This window comes from Eurosta solidaginis, unplaced genomic scaffold (assembly GCF_040869045.1).
Source record: "Eurosta solidaginis isolate ZX-2024a unplaced genomic scaffold, ASM4086904v1 ctg00001055.1, whole genome shotgun sequence".
Taxonomy (NCBI): Eukaryota; Metazoa; Arthropoda; class Insecta; order Diptera; family Tephritidae; genus Eurosta; species Eurosta solidaginis.
Window position 1 is genome coordinate 955,641 of NW_027136898.1, and position 14,896 is coordinate 970,536.

At 39.6% G+C, this 14,896-nt stretch overlaps 1 protein-coding gene across 1 annotated transcript; it reads left to right on the forward strand.

Moving 5' to 3' along the window:
• Positions 1-350: 350 nt before the first annotated feature.
• Positions 351-1,307, forward strand: LOC137235706 (very long-chain-fatty-acid--CoA ligase bubblegum-like). Its single transcript, XM_067758587.1, has one exon. The coding sequence runs from the start codon at positions 351-353 to the stop codon at positions 1,305-1,307; it is 957 nt and encodes a 318-aa protein (XP_067614688.1).
• Positions 1,308-14,896: the final 13,589 nt, after the last annotated feature.

The window sequence follows — 14,896 nt, forward strand, 5'->3', positions numbered from 1 at the left end:
CCCCTAGTGGGAGCATTTTAATAACCTTTGTTAAAATCCGTAAAACACGGCCCAAAAAGGAAGAGGGAAAGGGGGAAAAAAGTGTGATTGCGTTTTTCCCGATTTTGCGACGCCTTAGCATCTGGCAACACCATATGGGTTTTGTAGTGTACATTGTGTTATTGTAAGTGGATTGTATTACCCTTCAATGAATTTCCTGTCATTGAGAAAGAAAAACGAGGTACGCAACGATTGAAATTTTTATACACAATACTAATTTTCTTTTCCTTTCAGGTGAGCTGCACAGTTTGGGAGCAACATGAAATTAAAAAGCGCAAAATGCGAATGAAATTAATTATCTTGAAGTACCCATGTTATTGTGGCAGAAAGCATCATTCTCCACATGGACAATATTTGGTTTTGCCTTCGGTCATACGCGTCCCACACGATTTATGGGTGTGCCACGTGTCTATGAAAAATTCCAGCAACGTATGGTAGCCATCTGCACATATAATGGAAGTATGAAGAAGATGCCAGCCAGTTGGGCCAAAGGTGTAACACCACGTCACTATATGGAAACGAAGGCTCGGGTGGCTTTGGTTATAACATCGCTAAAAAATTGGTTATGTCCAAAGTTAAGCAGGCACTCGGTTTCGATCACGTGGTCACACTTGTCACAGCCGCTGCACCGATGTCACCCGAGACAAAAAAAATATTTCCTCAGCTTGGATATGAAAATTTTGGATGCATTTGGCATGTCTGAAGTGGGCGGTTGTCATACATTATGCCTACCCGATACGCAACCACTCAATTCAATTGGAAAAACGCTAACCGGTTGTGAGACAAAACTACTCAACAAGGATGAGAAAGGACATGGTGAGATTTGCATACGCGGTCGCCACGTATTCATGGTTTACATTTTCAACGAAGAAAAGACCGAGGAAGCGCTTGATGGTGAGTATTGGCTACATTCTGGTGACTACGTTGATGATAAGCGTTATGTATATATCACAGGGCGTTCTAAGGAGATAATCATTACAGCCGGTGGTGAGAATATACCACCTGTTCATATTGAGAATTTGATTAAGAGAGAACTGGATGGAGTTTCGAATGCATTTTTGGTGGGTGAGCAACGCAAATATCTGACTGTGCTGGTGGCGATTAAGACCGAAATGGATCGCGATACTGGAGAAATACAATTTGAAATTCCGGCACCTAGGCATCCGCCACCACCATTTCCACTAGCTGTAAATGAAGATAATTTAATGCGTTCTTCTGGTGGTGAAAGTCCAGTAAACAAGGATCAGCAATCCAGCCGAATCCAGTAGGGGCCCCCACCACCATTTCCAGCACGCCGTGGACCGCCGCCAATTCCAAATCGAAGCGGAAATGTACCACCTTTACCTACTGGTCCAAATAATAACAATTAAAGGCCGAAGTGAGAACGGATTCAGCGAGGCTGTGGATCAATGCCACAAGGTAATATTTTTGGCTGTTAAATGATTGCGCTTTTGCTTTAGCAGTTTTAGGGACGTTTTCTGACGTAAACTTCAAAGATTTTTTTTTTCAAAATTTGTGTGTATAAGGCAGATCACTTATTAAATTCATATAAGAAAACGGCCTTAGTTCTAATTCTTTTGTTTTATGCTTGTGCTCACACAAATACTTTTTAACTATGCAACATCGTGTAGAAAAGAAGGTAGTCCACTCAAAAAAATTTTTTTGACGTATTTGGGGATTTTTTGAAGTTTCATAATGTTTGTTGTTTTGCTAAAAGCATTGGCATACCATTACTGTTTAAGTCGAAATTTTGGTTTTCCCGGATTGAAGTTTTCTTCAGGATGAAAACGCCATGGTGGTCTGAGACAATAATAGTATGCTTTATCACGATTTATGGGCATATATACCGATTGAGAATACAGTAAAACATGCGAGTTAATTGAAAAATAGTGGGTAATGACTCAGCTTTATGGCAGCTTGACCCCTAGACAAAAAAAAATACACGAAAACTTTGTTGTTCTAGCATGTCCCTATTATCAAGCCTCTACAGTGAATATTTCTCAACGCACGTTTAATTTGTTAAGTTTGTGGGACGCCACATTCATGTCAGTGCTAGGTCACAGAATATGTGTCGGTGAAAAAAAAAAAAAAGGGAAAGGGGGGGGGGGGGGGGGTGTTATCGATGTGTTGGTCCTTTGCCAGATACAGATCCGGTACGCTCCGGTAACACAGCACCATTAAGGTTCTGGCCCGACCATTTCGGGAACGATTTATGTGGCTACATTAAACCTCCAGGCCATCCCTCCTCTCCGCCCCCAAGTTCCATGAAGAGCTTGGGGTCGCCAGAGCCTCGTGTTAGTGAAACAGGATTTGCCGCGGATAGGTGAGGTTGACAAGGGGGTTTGGAGAAGCTGTATATATTGCGCTGGCAACCTGAAGGGTTGCGCTACGCAGCCCCTTGACTCTTGAATATAGTCGCCTCTTACGACAGGCATACCTACCGCGAGTATATTCTGACCCCCTAACCCGCTGGGGGAGGTAGGTTGTATGTTCGGTTACAGCTCTCTAGATTCCCGATCCTCTTCGCTGGATGGGAGTAGCACGAGTTTAGTGAGGGGTCTTGTGACCTTTCCCTTTGCCGTCATGAGATCCACTACTCGTACTCGTCCATCCGATCCAGGATGGAGGTTGATAACCCTCGCGAGCCTCCACTCATTGGGTTGCAGGTTGTCTTCTTTTATGACAACTAGATCGTCAAGCTTCATATTTGCTTTAGGTTGGCGCCATTTGTTCCTTTTTTGAAGTTCGACGAGGTATTCCGTCTTCCATCGTCGACAAAAGGTGTGGTGTAGGGCCTTTAGTCGCTGCCATCGATTAATAATTGATGCGGGGTTTTCGTTCGCGTCTGGCTCCGGGGGTGCTAATAGGTGTCCCCCTATTAAAAAGTGCCCCGGGGTTAGTGGTTCTAGGTCGGACGGTTGATTGGAAGAGGGCGTTAGGGGGCGGGAGTTGAGGCAGGATTCTATCCTGCAAAGCAGGGTAGAGAATTCCTCAAAGGTGTATTTAAGGTTTGATGCTACCCTTTTGAAGTGATATTTAAAACTTTTCACTCCCGCTTCCCACAATCCCCCCATATGAGGAGCAGACGCAGGAATAAAATGCCAGTTCAGGTTTTGGTATGCATAGGTTGTTACTACCTCGGCGCGTGAGTCAGCCATGAAGGTTTTGAACTCCGCCCTGAGGGCTCTGGATGCCCCGACAAAATTGGTTCCGTTGTCGGAATACACATTCTTCGGGCAGCCTCGTCGCGCGACGAATCTGGCAAAAGCCGCCAAGAATGCCCGGGAGCTCAGATCGGTAGTCGCTTCCAAGTGGATGGCCTTAGTGGAGAAACACACAAAGAGGCAGACATATCCCTTGGACACGCGACAGCCTCGCCCTTGATAATTCTTTATCTCAAAGGGGCCGGCAAAATCTACCCCGGTGTTAGTGAATGCCCGGGTATAGGTGGTTCGTTCGGTCGGTAGAATGCCCATCAATTGTGTTTGCGCCTGTTTCCTATGCACTGCGCATACCTTGCACTTGTGAATTTCTGATCGTATCATATTTTTCACGCGAGGTATCCAGTACTGTGTGCGGATCAGGCGCAGCATAAGCTGATTTCCCCCATGTAACGAGATTTTATGGACAAATCGTGTGATGAGACGAGACAGTCCACTGTGATAAGGCAGAATTATGGGGTGGCGTTCGTTATACGAGAGGTCCTTGGACGCCTCGAGCCGCCCCCCGACTCTGATTGTCTCGTCCTCATCGAGAAATGGGTGCAAGGGTTGTAAATCGCTCTTTGGCTTGATTGAGCCTTTTTCTTGGAGTGCTCTGTACTCCTCCGCATAATGGCTTCGTTGAGCATTGACGATCAGTCGACACATCGTTGCTTTAATCTCGATGGGTGAAATCGTCAGTGATGTTTCATTGAAGGAGGTTTTCAGATGAGTCCTTTTGTAGAACCGTAGAACATAGGACACAACTCTTAAAGCCCGGGAAAGGTCGGAAAACCTGTCTACAATATCTTCGTCTTTTCGGTTAAGCGAGGTTGTGTGGACTTGTAACCTTTTTTCTTCCCTGGTTGTGGTGTAGCTTATTTCCTGGTTTGGCCATTCTTTGCCATCTTGCTGCAGCCAAGATGGGCCTTCCCACCACAAGGAATTGTTCACTAGTTCTTGCGCTAAAAGCCCTCTACTGGCTAAGTCTGCAGGGTTGGACGCTGAGTCCACATGACGCCAGTCCGTGTTCCCAACTTGGTCTATTATCTTTGTCACACGGTGGGCCACGAAGGTTGACCATGAACACGGAGGTTTCCGTAACCAAGCTAAGACAATAGTTGAGTCAGTCCATAATAAGGTTTTATGTTTGCCTAAATTAAGGTTCTTGTTGATAGACTCTAGGGTTTCTGAAAGGAGAACTGCTCCACAAAGTTCTAGTCTTGGTAAGGAGATAGTTTTTACTGGCACGACTCTTGATTTGGCTAACAACAGGCTTACAAATATTTGCTCATTAATATTGACGCGCAGGTAGACGGTGGCTGCGTATGCTTTTTCTGACGCGTCACAGAATCCGTGGATCTCCACTGTGGCTGTTGGTGAAAAGTGTACCCAGCGTGGGATCTTAATTTTTTCTATGTGCTGGTAACTTTCAATGAAACTTTGCCACCGATCCAGCGAGACTGGCGACACGGTTTCATCCCATCCTGTTCCCTCTAACCAGATGCCTTGCATCAACATTTTGGCGGTAACCACGAATGGTGCCAGCCACCCTAATGGGTCAAATAATTTTGCTATCGACGACAGAATTTTCCGTTTTGTAAAGCTAGACTGTTCCTCTATGGGTTTCGTTTTGAAGTAAAAGGTATCTGAGTGGGCGTTCCACCTGATGCCAAGTGCTTTAACCATACTGGTATCCTCGAAGTCCAGGAAATCTTCGTTTAGGAGGTCAGCCTTTGGTAGGCCTTTAAGTAGTTTGTTCGAATTGGCGGTCCATTTCCTCAGCGAGAATCCTGCTGTCCCCAGGGCTGTAGTTATTTGATCCCTTGCTTTAATAGCGTCGGTAATAGTGTGGCCTCCTGCTAGCACGTCGTCAACGTACATTGCATTTCGTAGTATATCTGATGCTATAGGGTAGCTGTGTTCCACGTCGTCCGCTAACTGGAGCAGTGTTCGTATTGCCAGGTACGGTGCACAGTTAACTCCGAAGGTGACCGTTTTCAACTCATATAGTTGTATTGGCTGCGTACTTTCTGTTCGGAATACAATCCGTTGATACTTAGTGTGATCATCGTGTAACAGAATCTGGCTGTACATTTTTTCTATGTCGCTATTGAAGACATATTTGAAGAAACGCCACCTTAATATGAGAATGGTTAAATCATTCTGTAGAACTGGCCCCGGATGGAGGATGTCGTTGAGGCTGACTCCGTTTGCAGTTGATGATGACGCATTGAACACCACTCTCACTTTGGTTGTTGTGCTTTCTTCCTTTTTGACGGCATGATGTGGTAAAAAATAGGTATCACAGTCTTCAGCGGGGATGTGTGTTGGTACCCGGGACATATGCCCCAAGGTTTCATACTCTGCTAAGACCCTGTTGTATTCTAACTGTAATGGTGGGTCTTTACCTAAACGCGTTTCCATTCGGAAAAATTGTGAACACGCAATTTTTAATGAGGGACCTAATTGTTTATATTTTGGAAATTCCTGTTTAAAAGGCAAGGATACAATATATTTACCCTTATCATTTCGAATCGTTGTGTTCTTATACAATTCTTCACAATACTTGTCATCATGGTTGAACGTTTTGTCCTTGGGGACTTCCTCTGTTTCCCAAAATAATCGCAGCTCTCTGTCTAATTGCACTTCACTGACAAAGGACACATATTTCTCGCTGGGTGAGATTGTTTCGGTTTGGCCGGTCAATATCCAGCCGAATACCGTCTCTTGGGCTAGCAGTGTTCCTAACACGTCTTTCTTTATTCCCCCTAACATCACCTGTGCATAAATGTCGCCTCCTAATATCAGGTCGACTTGCTCATTGACAAAAAAACGTTTGTCAGCTAATACTAAGTTCGGGAAGGCCTGCATGGCCATGGCATCCACCTTGCATGTTGGTAGATTGCCAGTTAATTGCGGCAGCACAAGCGCGGTGGTAGCAATATTTATTGTCGGATCAATTGGAGACCGCAGTTGTATATGACACGCCTCCTTTACTTGTGCTGACACTTGATTGGTGATGCCTGACACATGTGCAGACATCCGCTGAGATGGCAAGTTTATGCGACGTTTAAGTCTTTCAGTTATGAAAGTACATTCTGACCCCGAATCTATAAGTGCCCGCGCGGAGAAGTTGGTGTTGTTGTAGAATATATTGATGCGGGCCGTACCTAGTAAAACCCCTTTACTTGTGTTTGTAAAGCAGGCCTTGAAGTGGTTATTTCCATTGCTTTGGTTATTGGAATAGGTGCGCCTCTGTTGCGATTGGGCAGATGGGCCAGGGTTGGTATTATTATTGTTTGCGTTTTGGTTGGTGTCCGTTGCCTGAATATGTAGGAGCGTATTGTGTCTTTGCTTGCAGGTGGCGCAATTGTAGGAGCTTGAACACCTAGACACAGTATGTCCTGAGGATAGGCAGTTTATACACCCTTTCTTGTTTTTAATGAAGGTGATTCTATCGGAAACCGACAATGTGCGGAACCGTTGGCAATGTTGTAGTTTGTGCTCAGTGGATTTACACATCTTGCACGCACCTTTGGTTACACTCGTCTTAAAAGCACCTAGCTTTCTGTGAGAGTTTTCAGTGGATTGTCTACCATTATGGGTTTTCGGGTTCTTGGTTTCCAGGCTATCCTCAGTTATGCCAGAGACTGTCTCAAGTGTTTGGAAACGGTTCTGTAAAAATTTATCCATGTCTTCCCACTTGGATATTTCTGTTTTATTTTGAACCGTTTGCTCCCATAAGGCTAGTGTGCTTTTTGGTAATTTCGTTGAGCACAAATAAGTTATAATCGCATCCCAATTGGACACGTCGATTTGATGTGTCTTTAAGGATGCGATACAGTTGTTGATGTCTCGCTGCAGCTTTTTAATTGAAGTGCCGCATTCCTTTTCAACCGCCTCTAAGCTGAACAATGTCTTCAGCTGAGTATTCACTAGTATGCGTTTGTTTTCGTATCTGTCTACCAGATTTTGCCACGCTATACCGAAACCTTCGTTTGTGAGTGGGCACTTTTGCACTATCTCTTTAGCCTCACCCTGGGTCTTTTGTATCAAGTGGTACAATCTCTCTACCGGAGGGAGTCGCTTATTTAAAATATATATGGCCGTAAAGAGGTCTCTGAATGTAGGCCAGGATAAGTAATCTCCCTTGAACACATCAGTGTCACACGGAGGTAGACGCATATTTGTATCCCTTTCGTGCTGTTCTTCAGGCTTAGGGTCGGGTTTGTTGAATGTGGCCTGTCGCGTTGATATGTTTGACATGCAACGCAAGTAGACTGCATAAGCACTTTTGTGTTTTATCTTAACAGCTGATATATTTTTTCCCTCTAGAGTGTCCCCAGCTAATATCTCATCATGGGCTGTTTTTACTTTTTTCCACTTTGCCTTTAACTCTTCTTGCTGGATAGCCAGAGTATACTTGGTATGTTCGGAGTCGGGTGTGGAGTTGAAGTCAGCTTCAAACTCTATGACTTCATCAGCCAACCTGATGTAACTTTCCATCGCTTTCGACATGGTATCAGTACTGAGATTAAGGGCAAAATGGATCTAACTTGTTAATAGGGTAGTTCACGAAGGCACGTTCAGCTTAAGATAGGACGATGTAGCTAGTGGGTATATGCCCAATATAATGGATTGCCGCCAAGGGGGTAAACACGCAAATTTTTAATAATTTTTTTTATTTATTTTTTTTTCTCAGCTGATTGTGCTTTTATGCGAACACTCTTGTCACCCAACTCACCGCAGTGTTAGTGTTGTGTATACAAGAAAATATGGTTAAGTGACTTTGATTTAATGGTAGTAACGCTGGTTTACGTCAGAACCTAATGAATTGGTTCAATTTATTACACTTAAGTGTCTAGTGTTTCTAAAGTATTGGCAGTGACTTGTGATAAAGTGCGTTAAAGTGTTGTTGCAAAGAAATTGCCACACTACAGTGAAAAAGTGGGGTTATGTTGAATTTGTGCAGCTGGCTGCAATATTACTCGAAAATATGCGCTACAGCAAACAAAATACTAAATCAAAAGACTTTAAGTAAATCTGTGTGACTTAATTGCCACACATACGTATAATTATCTGGTTTTTATTTAATAAAATCGCGATATTGGTACGCCGAGAAGTTAGTATAAGTAAATTCCCTACTTGTGCAAAAAACAAACAAAAAAAAATTGAACTCAAACCACGTACCTTTGTGACTTTGTTTGACCGCTCGTTTTTGTTTGCTGGTGTAATGCTTGTCGCTTTTGAAACGCTCAGGTGGTGCTAACTGCTAACTTTTGAAACGCTTTTGTGTGGTGCTGCTAACTGGTAGCTTGTGAAACGCTTTTGTGTGGTTCTGCTAACGGCTAGCTTTTGAAACGCTTTTGGCTATAGATGAATACTTTTGAAACGCTCAGGTGGTGCAGCTAACTGCTAGCTTGTGAAACGCTTTTGTGTCGTTATATTGATGGCTACTTTTGAAACGCTCAGGTGGGCTGTGTTTATCCAGTCGGTCGCTGGTATTCAATCGTGTCTGTAATTATTCCGGCGTAGTAGGACCATGAAAAAACCTCTTGGGGCTTCGATAGCTCAAGTGAGTTCCCAAGGGGTTTTTGCGCTCGTTGGAAAAAGATAAAAAAACGGGAAAAAACACACAGCAGATTAAAATTCAAGAATTTGACAATTTAATTATTTGCACTTTCAAAGCTAACTCACAATATATACAAAAGCTAATCCAGTTTAATTAATTATATATATATATATGTTAAAGTATGCAAACAGAAGAAAATCTTACCTAGAACAGGGCTGATGGCTGCAGTGATCGCGGAGCTTTCCAAAAAAGAAGTGAAAGAGTTTCTTTCTTGTAAAACGCGTTCACCCTTCAATTCCGTCGAAAAGCGGTTTTGAGGGGTAATAGAACGAAAGTTAAATTGGAAAGTTAAATTGGAAAGTCGCGCACCAACACGTACACATACGCCTGCACGGACATATATATAGGCGTTGGTGTTAGTGCGCGAAAGTAGATAGAAGCAAACACAAATAGTTTACATTAGGCTGGGTCACTATTGGCAGTACTCATTCTTGGGTTTAGCTTGGTGGCCTAAACATAGGCTACACGAGAACGGAGACGTCGAGTAACCAAACCAAATGCGTTAAACAAATTCGTACACGTTATTTATCAATTTAACTCTAGAATTAAAGGATATACAACGAGAAACAACGTTTGACAACCTTTAAACAGTTTTAATAACTATCTCAAAAATTGTCGCTCTGATGCAAACAACTGATGAGTTATCTACTCAAATTTGTTGAACAAAACGACTTACGTATTTTAAGCATGCTAACCTTTAGCCCGGTAAGCAAATTTAAAAAAAAACGCAATATGTAGGCTACACGAGAACGGAGACGTCGAGTAACCAAACCAAATGCGTTAAACAAATTCGTACACGTTATTTATCAATTTAACTCTAGAATTAAAGGATATACAACGAGAAACAACGTTTGACAACCTTTAAACAGTTTTAACAACTATCTCAAAAATTATCGCTCTGATGCAAACAACTGATGAGTTGTCTACTTAAATTTGTTGAACAAAACGACTTACGTATTTTAAGCATGCTAACCTTTAGCCCGGTAAGCAAATTAAAAAAAAACGCAATATGTAGGCTACACGAGAACGGAGACGTCGAGTAACCAAAACAAATGCGTTGAACAAATTCGTACACGTTATTTATCAATTTAACTCTAGAATTAAAGGATATACAACGAGAAACAACGTTTGACAACCTTTAAACAGTTTTAATAAATATCTCAAAAATTGTCGCTCTGATGCAAACAACTGATGAGTTATCTACTTAAATTTGTTGAACAAAACGACTTACGTATTTTAAGCATGCTAACCTTTAGCCCGGTAAGCAAATTTAAAAAAAAACGCAATATGTAGGCTACACGAGAACGGAGACGTCGAGTAACCAAACCAAATGCGTTAAACAAATTCGTACACGTTATTTATCAATTTAACTCTAGAATTAAAGGATATACAACGAGAAACAACGTTTGACAACCTGTAAACAGTTTTAAAAACTATCTCAAAAATTGTCGCTCTGATGCAAACAACTGATGAGTTATCTACTTTAATTTGTTGAACAAAACGACTTACGTATTTTAAACATGCTAACCTTTAGCCCGATAAGCAAATTAAAAAAAAAACGCAATATGTAGGCTACACGAGAACGGAGACGTCGAGTAACCAAAACAAATGCGTTAAACAAATTCGTACACGTTATTTATCAATTTAACTCTAGAATTAAAGGATATACAACGAGAAACAACGTTTGACAACTTTTAAACAGTTTTAATAACTATCTCAAAAATTGTCGCTCTGATGCAAACAACTGATGAGTTATCTACTCAAATTTGTTGAACAAAACGACTTACGTATTTTAAGCATGCTAACCTTTAGCCCGGTAAGCAAATTAAAAAAAAAACGCAATATGTAGGCTACACGAGAACGGAGACGTCGAGTAACCAAACCAAATGCGTTAAACAAATTCGTACACGTTATTTATCAATTTAACTCTAGAATTAAAGGATATACAACGAGAAACAACGTTTGACAACCTTTAAACAGTTTTAATAACTATCTCAAAAATTGTCGCTCTGATGCAAACAACTGCTGAGTTATCTACTCAAATTTGTTGAACAAAATGACTTACGTATTTTAAACATGCTAACCTTTAGCCCGGTAAGCAAATTTAAAATAAAACGCAATATGTAGGCTACACGAGAACGGAGACGTCGAGTAACCAAAACAAATGCGTTAAACTAATTCGTACACGTTATTTATCAATTTAACTCTAGAATTAAAGGATATACAACGAGAAACAACGTTTGACAACCTTTAAACAGTTTTAATAACTATCTCAAAAATTGTCGCTCTGATGCAAACAACTGCTGAGTTATCTACTTAAATTTGTTGAACAAAACGACTTACGTATTTTAAGCATGCTAACCTTTAGCCCGGTAAGCAAATTAAAAAAAAAACGCAATATGTAGGCTACACGAGAACGGAGACGTCGAGTAACCAAAACAAATGCGTTAAACAAATTCGTACACGTTATTTATCAATTTAACTCTAGAATTAAAGGATATACAACGAGAAACAACGTTTGACAACCTTTAAACAGTTTTAATAACTATCTCAAAAATTGTCGCTCTGATGCAAACAACTAATGATTTATCTACTTAAATTTGTTGAACAAAACTACTTACGTATTTTAAGCATGCTAACCTTTAGCCCGGTAAGCAAATTAAAAAAAAAACGTAATATGTAGGCTACACGAGAACGGAGACGTCGAGTAACCAAAATAAATGCGTTAAACAAATTCGTACACGTTATTTATCAATTTAACTCTAGAATTAAAGGATATACAACGAGAAACAACGTTTGACAACCTTTAAACAGTTTTAATAACTATCTCAAAAATTGTCGCTCTGATGCAAACAACTGCTGAGTTATATACTTGAATTTGTTGAACAAAACGACTTACGTATTTTAAACATGCTAACCTTTAGCCCGGTAAGCAAATTAAAAAAAAAACGCAATATGTAGGCTACACGAGAACGGAGCCGTCGAGTAACCAAAACAAATGCGTTAAACAAATTCGTACACGTTATTTATCAATTTAACTCTAGAATTAAAGGATATACAACGAGAAACAACGCTTGACAACCTTTAAACAGTTTTAATAACTATCTCAAAAATTTTCGCTCTGATGCAAACAACTGATGAGTTATCTACTTAAATTTGTTGAACAAAACGACTTACGTATTTTAAGCATGCTAACCTTTAGCCCGGTAAGCAAATTAAAAAAAAAACGCAATATGTAGGCTACAGAGAACGGACCCGTCGAGTAACCAAAACAAATGCGTTAAACAAATTCGTACACGCTATTTATCAATTTAACTCTACAATTAAAGGATATACAACGAGAAGCAACGTTTGACAACCTTTAAACAGTTTTAATAACTATCTCAAAAATTGTCGCTCTGATGCAAACAACTGATGAGTTATCTACTTAAATTTGTTGAACAAAACGACTTACGTATTTTAAGCATGCTAACCTTTAGCCCGGTAAGCAAATTAAAAAAAAAACGCAATATGTGGGCTACACGAGAACGGAGACGTCGAGTAACCAAAAAAAATGCGTTAAACAAATTCGTACACGTTATTTATCAATTTAACTCTAGAATTAAAGGATATACAACGAGAAACAACCTTTGACAACCTTTAAACAGTTTTAATAACTATCTCAAAAATTGTCGCTCTGATGCAAACAACTGATGAGTTATCTACTCAAATTTGTTGAACAAAGCGACTTACGTATTTTAAGCATGCTAACCTTTAGCCCGGTAAGCAAATTAAAAAAAAAAACGCAATATGTAGGCTACACGAGAACGGAGACGTCGAGTAACCAAAACAAATGCGTTAAACAAATTCGTACACGTTATTTATCAATTTAACTCTAGAATTAAAGGATATACAACGAGAAACAACGTTTGACAACCTTTAAACAGTTTTAATAACTATTTCAAAAATTGTCGCTCTGATGCAAACAACTGATGAGTTATCTACTTAAATTTGTTGAACAAAACGACTTACGTATTTTAAGCATGCTAACCTTTATCCCGGTAAGCAAATTAAAAAAAAACGCAATATGTAGGCTACACGAGAACGGAGACGTCGAGTAACCATCACAAATGCGTTAAACAAATTCGTACACGTTATTTATCAATTTAACTCTAGAATTAAAGGATATACAACGAGAAACAACGTTTGACAACCTTTAAACAGTTTTAATAACTATCTCAAAAATTTTCGCTCTGATGCAAACAACTGATGAGTTATCTACTCAAGTTTGTTGAACAAAACGACTTACGTATTTTAAACATGCTAACCTTTAGCCCGGTAAGCAAATTTAAAAAAAAACGCAATATGTAGGCTACAAGAGAACGGAGACGTCGAGTAACCAAAACAAATGCGTTAAACAAATTCGTACACGTTATTTATCAATTTAACTCTAGAATTAAAGGATATACAACGAGAAACAACGTTTGACAACCTTTAAACAGTTTTAATAACTATCTCAAAAATTATCGCTCTGATGCAAACAACTGATGAGTTATCTACTTAAATTTGTTGAACAAAACGACTTACGTATTTTAAGCATGCTAACCTTTAGCCCGGTAAGCAAATTAAAAAAAAACGCAATATGTAGGCTACACGAGAACGGAGACGTCGAGTAACCAAAACAAATGCGTTGAACAAATTCGTACACGTTATTTATCAATTTAACTCTAGAATTAAAGGATATACAACGAGAAACAACGTTTGACAACCTTTAAACAGTTTTAATAAATATCTCAAAAATTGTCGCTCTGATGCAAATAACTGATGAGTTATCTACTTAAATTTGTTGAACAAAACGACTTACGTATTTTAAGCATGCTAACCTTTAGCCCGGTAAGCAAATTAATAAAAAACGCAATATGTAGGCTACACGAGAACGGAGACGTCGAGTAACCATCACAAATGCGTTAAACAAATTCGTACACGTTATTTATCAATTTAACTCTAGAATTAAAGGATATACAACGAGAAACAACGTTTGACAACCTGTAAACAGTTTTAATAACTATCTCAAAAATTGTCGCTCTGATGCAAACAACTGATGAGTTATCTACTTAAATTTGTTGAACAAAACGACTTGCGTATTTTAAACATGCTAACCTTTAGCCCGGTAAGCAAATTAAAAAAAAAAACGCAATATGTAGGCTACACGAGAACAGAGACGTCGAGTAACTAAAACAAATGCGTTAAACAAATTCGTACACGTTATTTATCAATTTAACTCTACAATTAAAGGATATACACCGAGAAACAACGTTTGCCAACCTTTAAACAGTTTTAATAACTATCTCAAAAATTGTCGCTCTGATGCAAACAACTGATGAGTTATCTACTTAAATTTGTTGAACAAAACGACTTACGTATTTTAAGCATGCTAACCTTTAGCCCGGTAAGCAAATTAAAAAAAAAACGCAATATGTAGGCTACACGAGAACAGAGACGTCGAGTAACCAAAACAAATGCGTTAAACAAATTTGTACACGTTATTTATCAATTTAACTCTAGAATTAAAGGATATACAACGAGAAACAACGTTTGACAACCTTTAAACAGTTTTAATAACTATCTCAAAAATTGTCGCTCTGATGCAAACAACTGATGAGTTATCTACTTAAATTTGTTGAACAAAAGACTTACGTATTTTAAGCATGCTAACCTTTAGCCCGGTAAGCAAATTAAAAAAAAAACGCAATATGTAGGCTACACGAGAACGGAGACGTCGAGTAACCAAAACAAATGCGTTAAACAAATTCGTACACATTATTTATCAATTTAACTCTAGAATTAAAGGATATACAACGAGAAACAACGTTTGACAACCTTTAAACAGTTTTAATAACTATCTCAAAAATTGTCGCTCTGATGCAAACAACTGCTGAGTTATCTACTCAAATTTGTTGAACAAAACGACTTACGTATTTTAAGCATGCTAACCTTTAGCCCGGTAAGCAAATTTAAAAAAAAACGCAATATGTAGGCTACA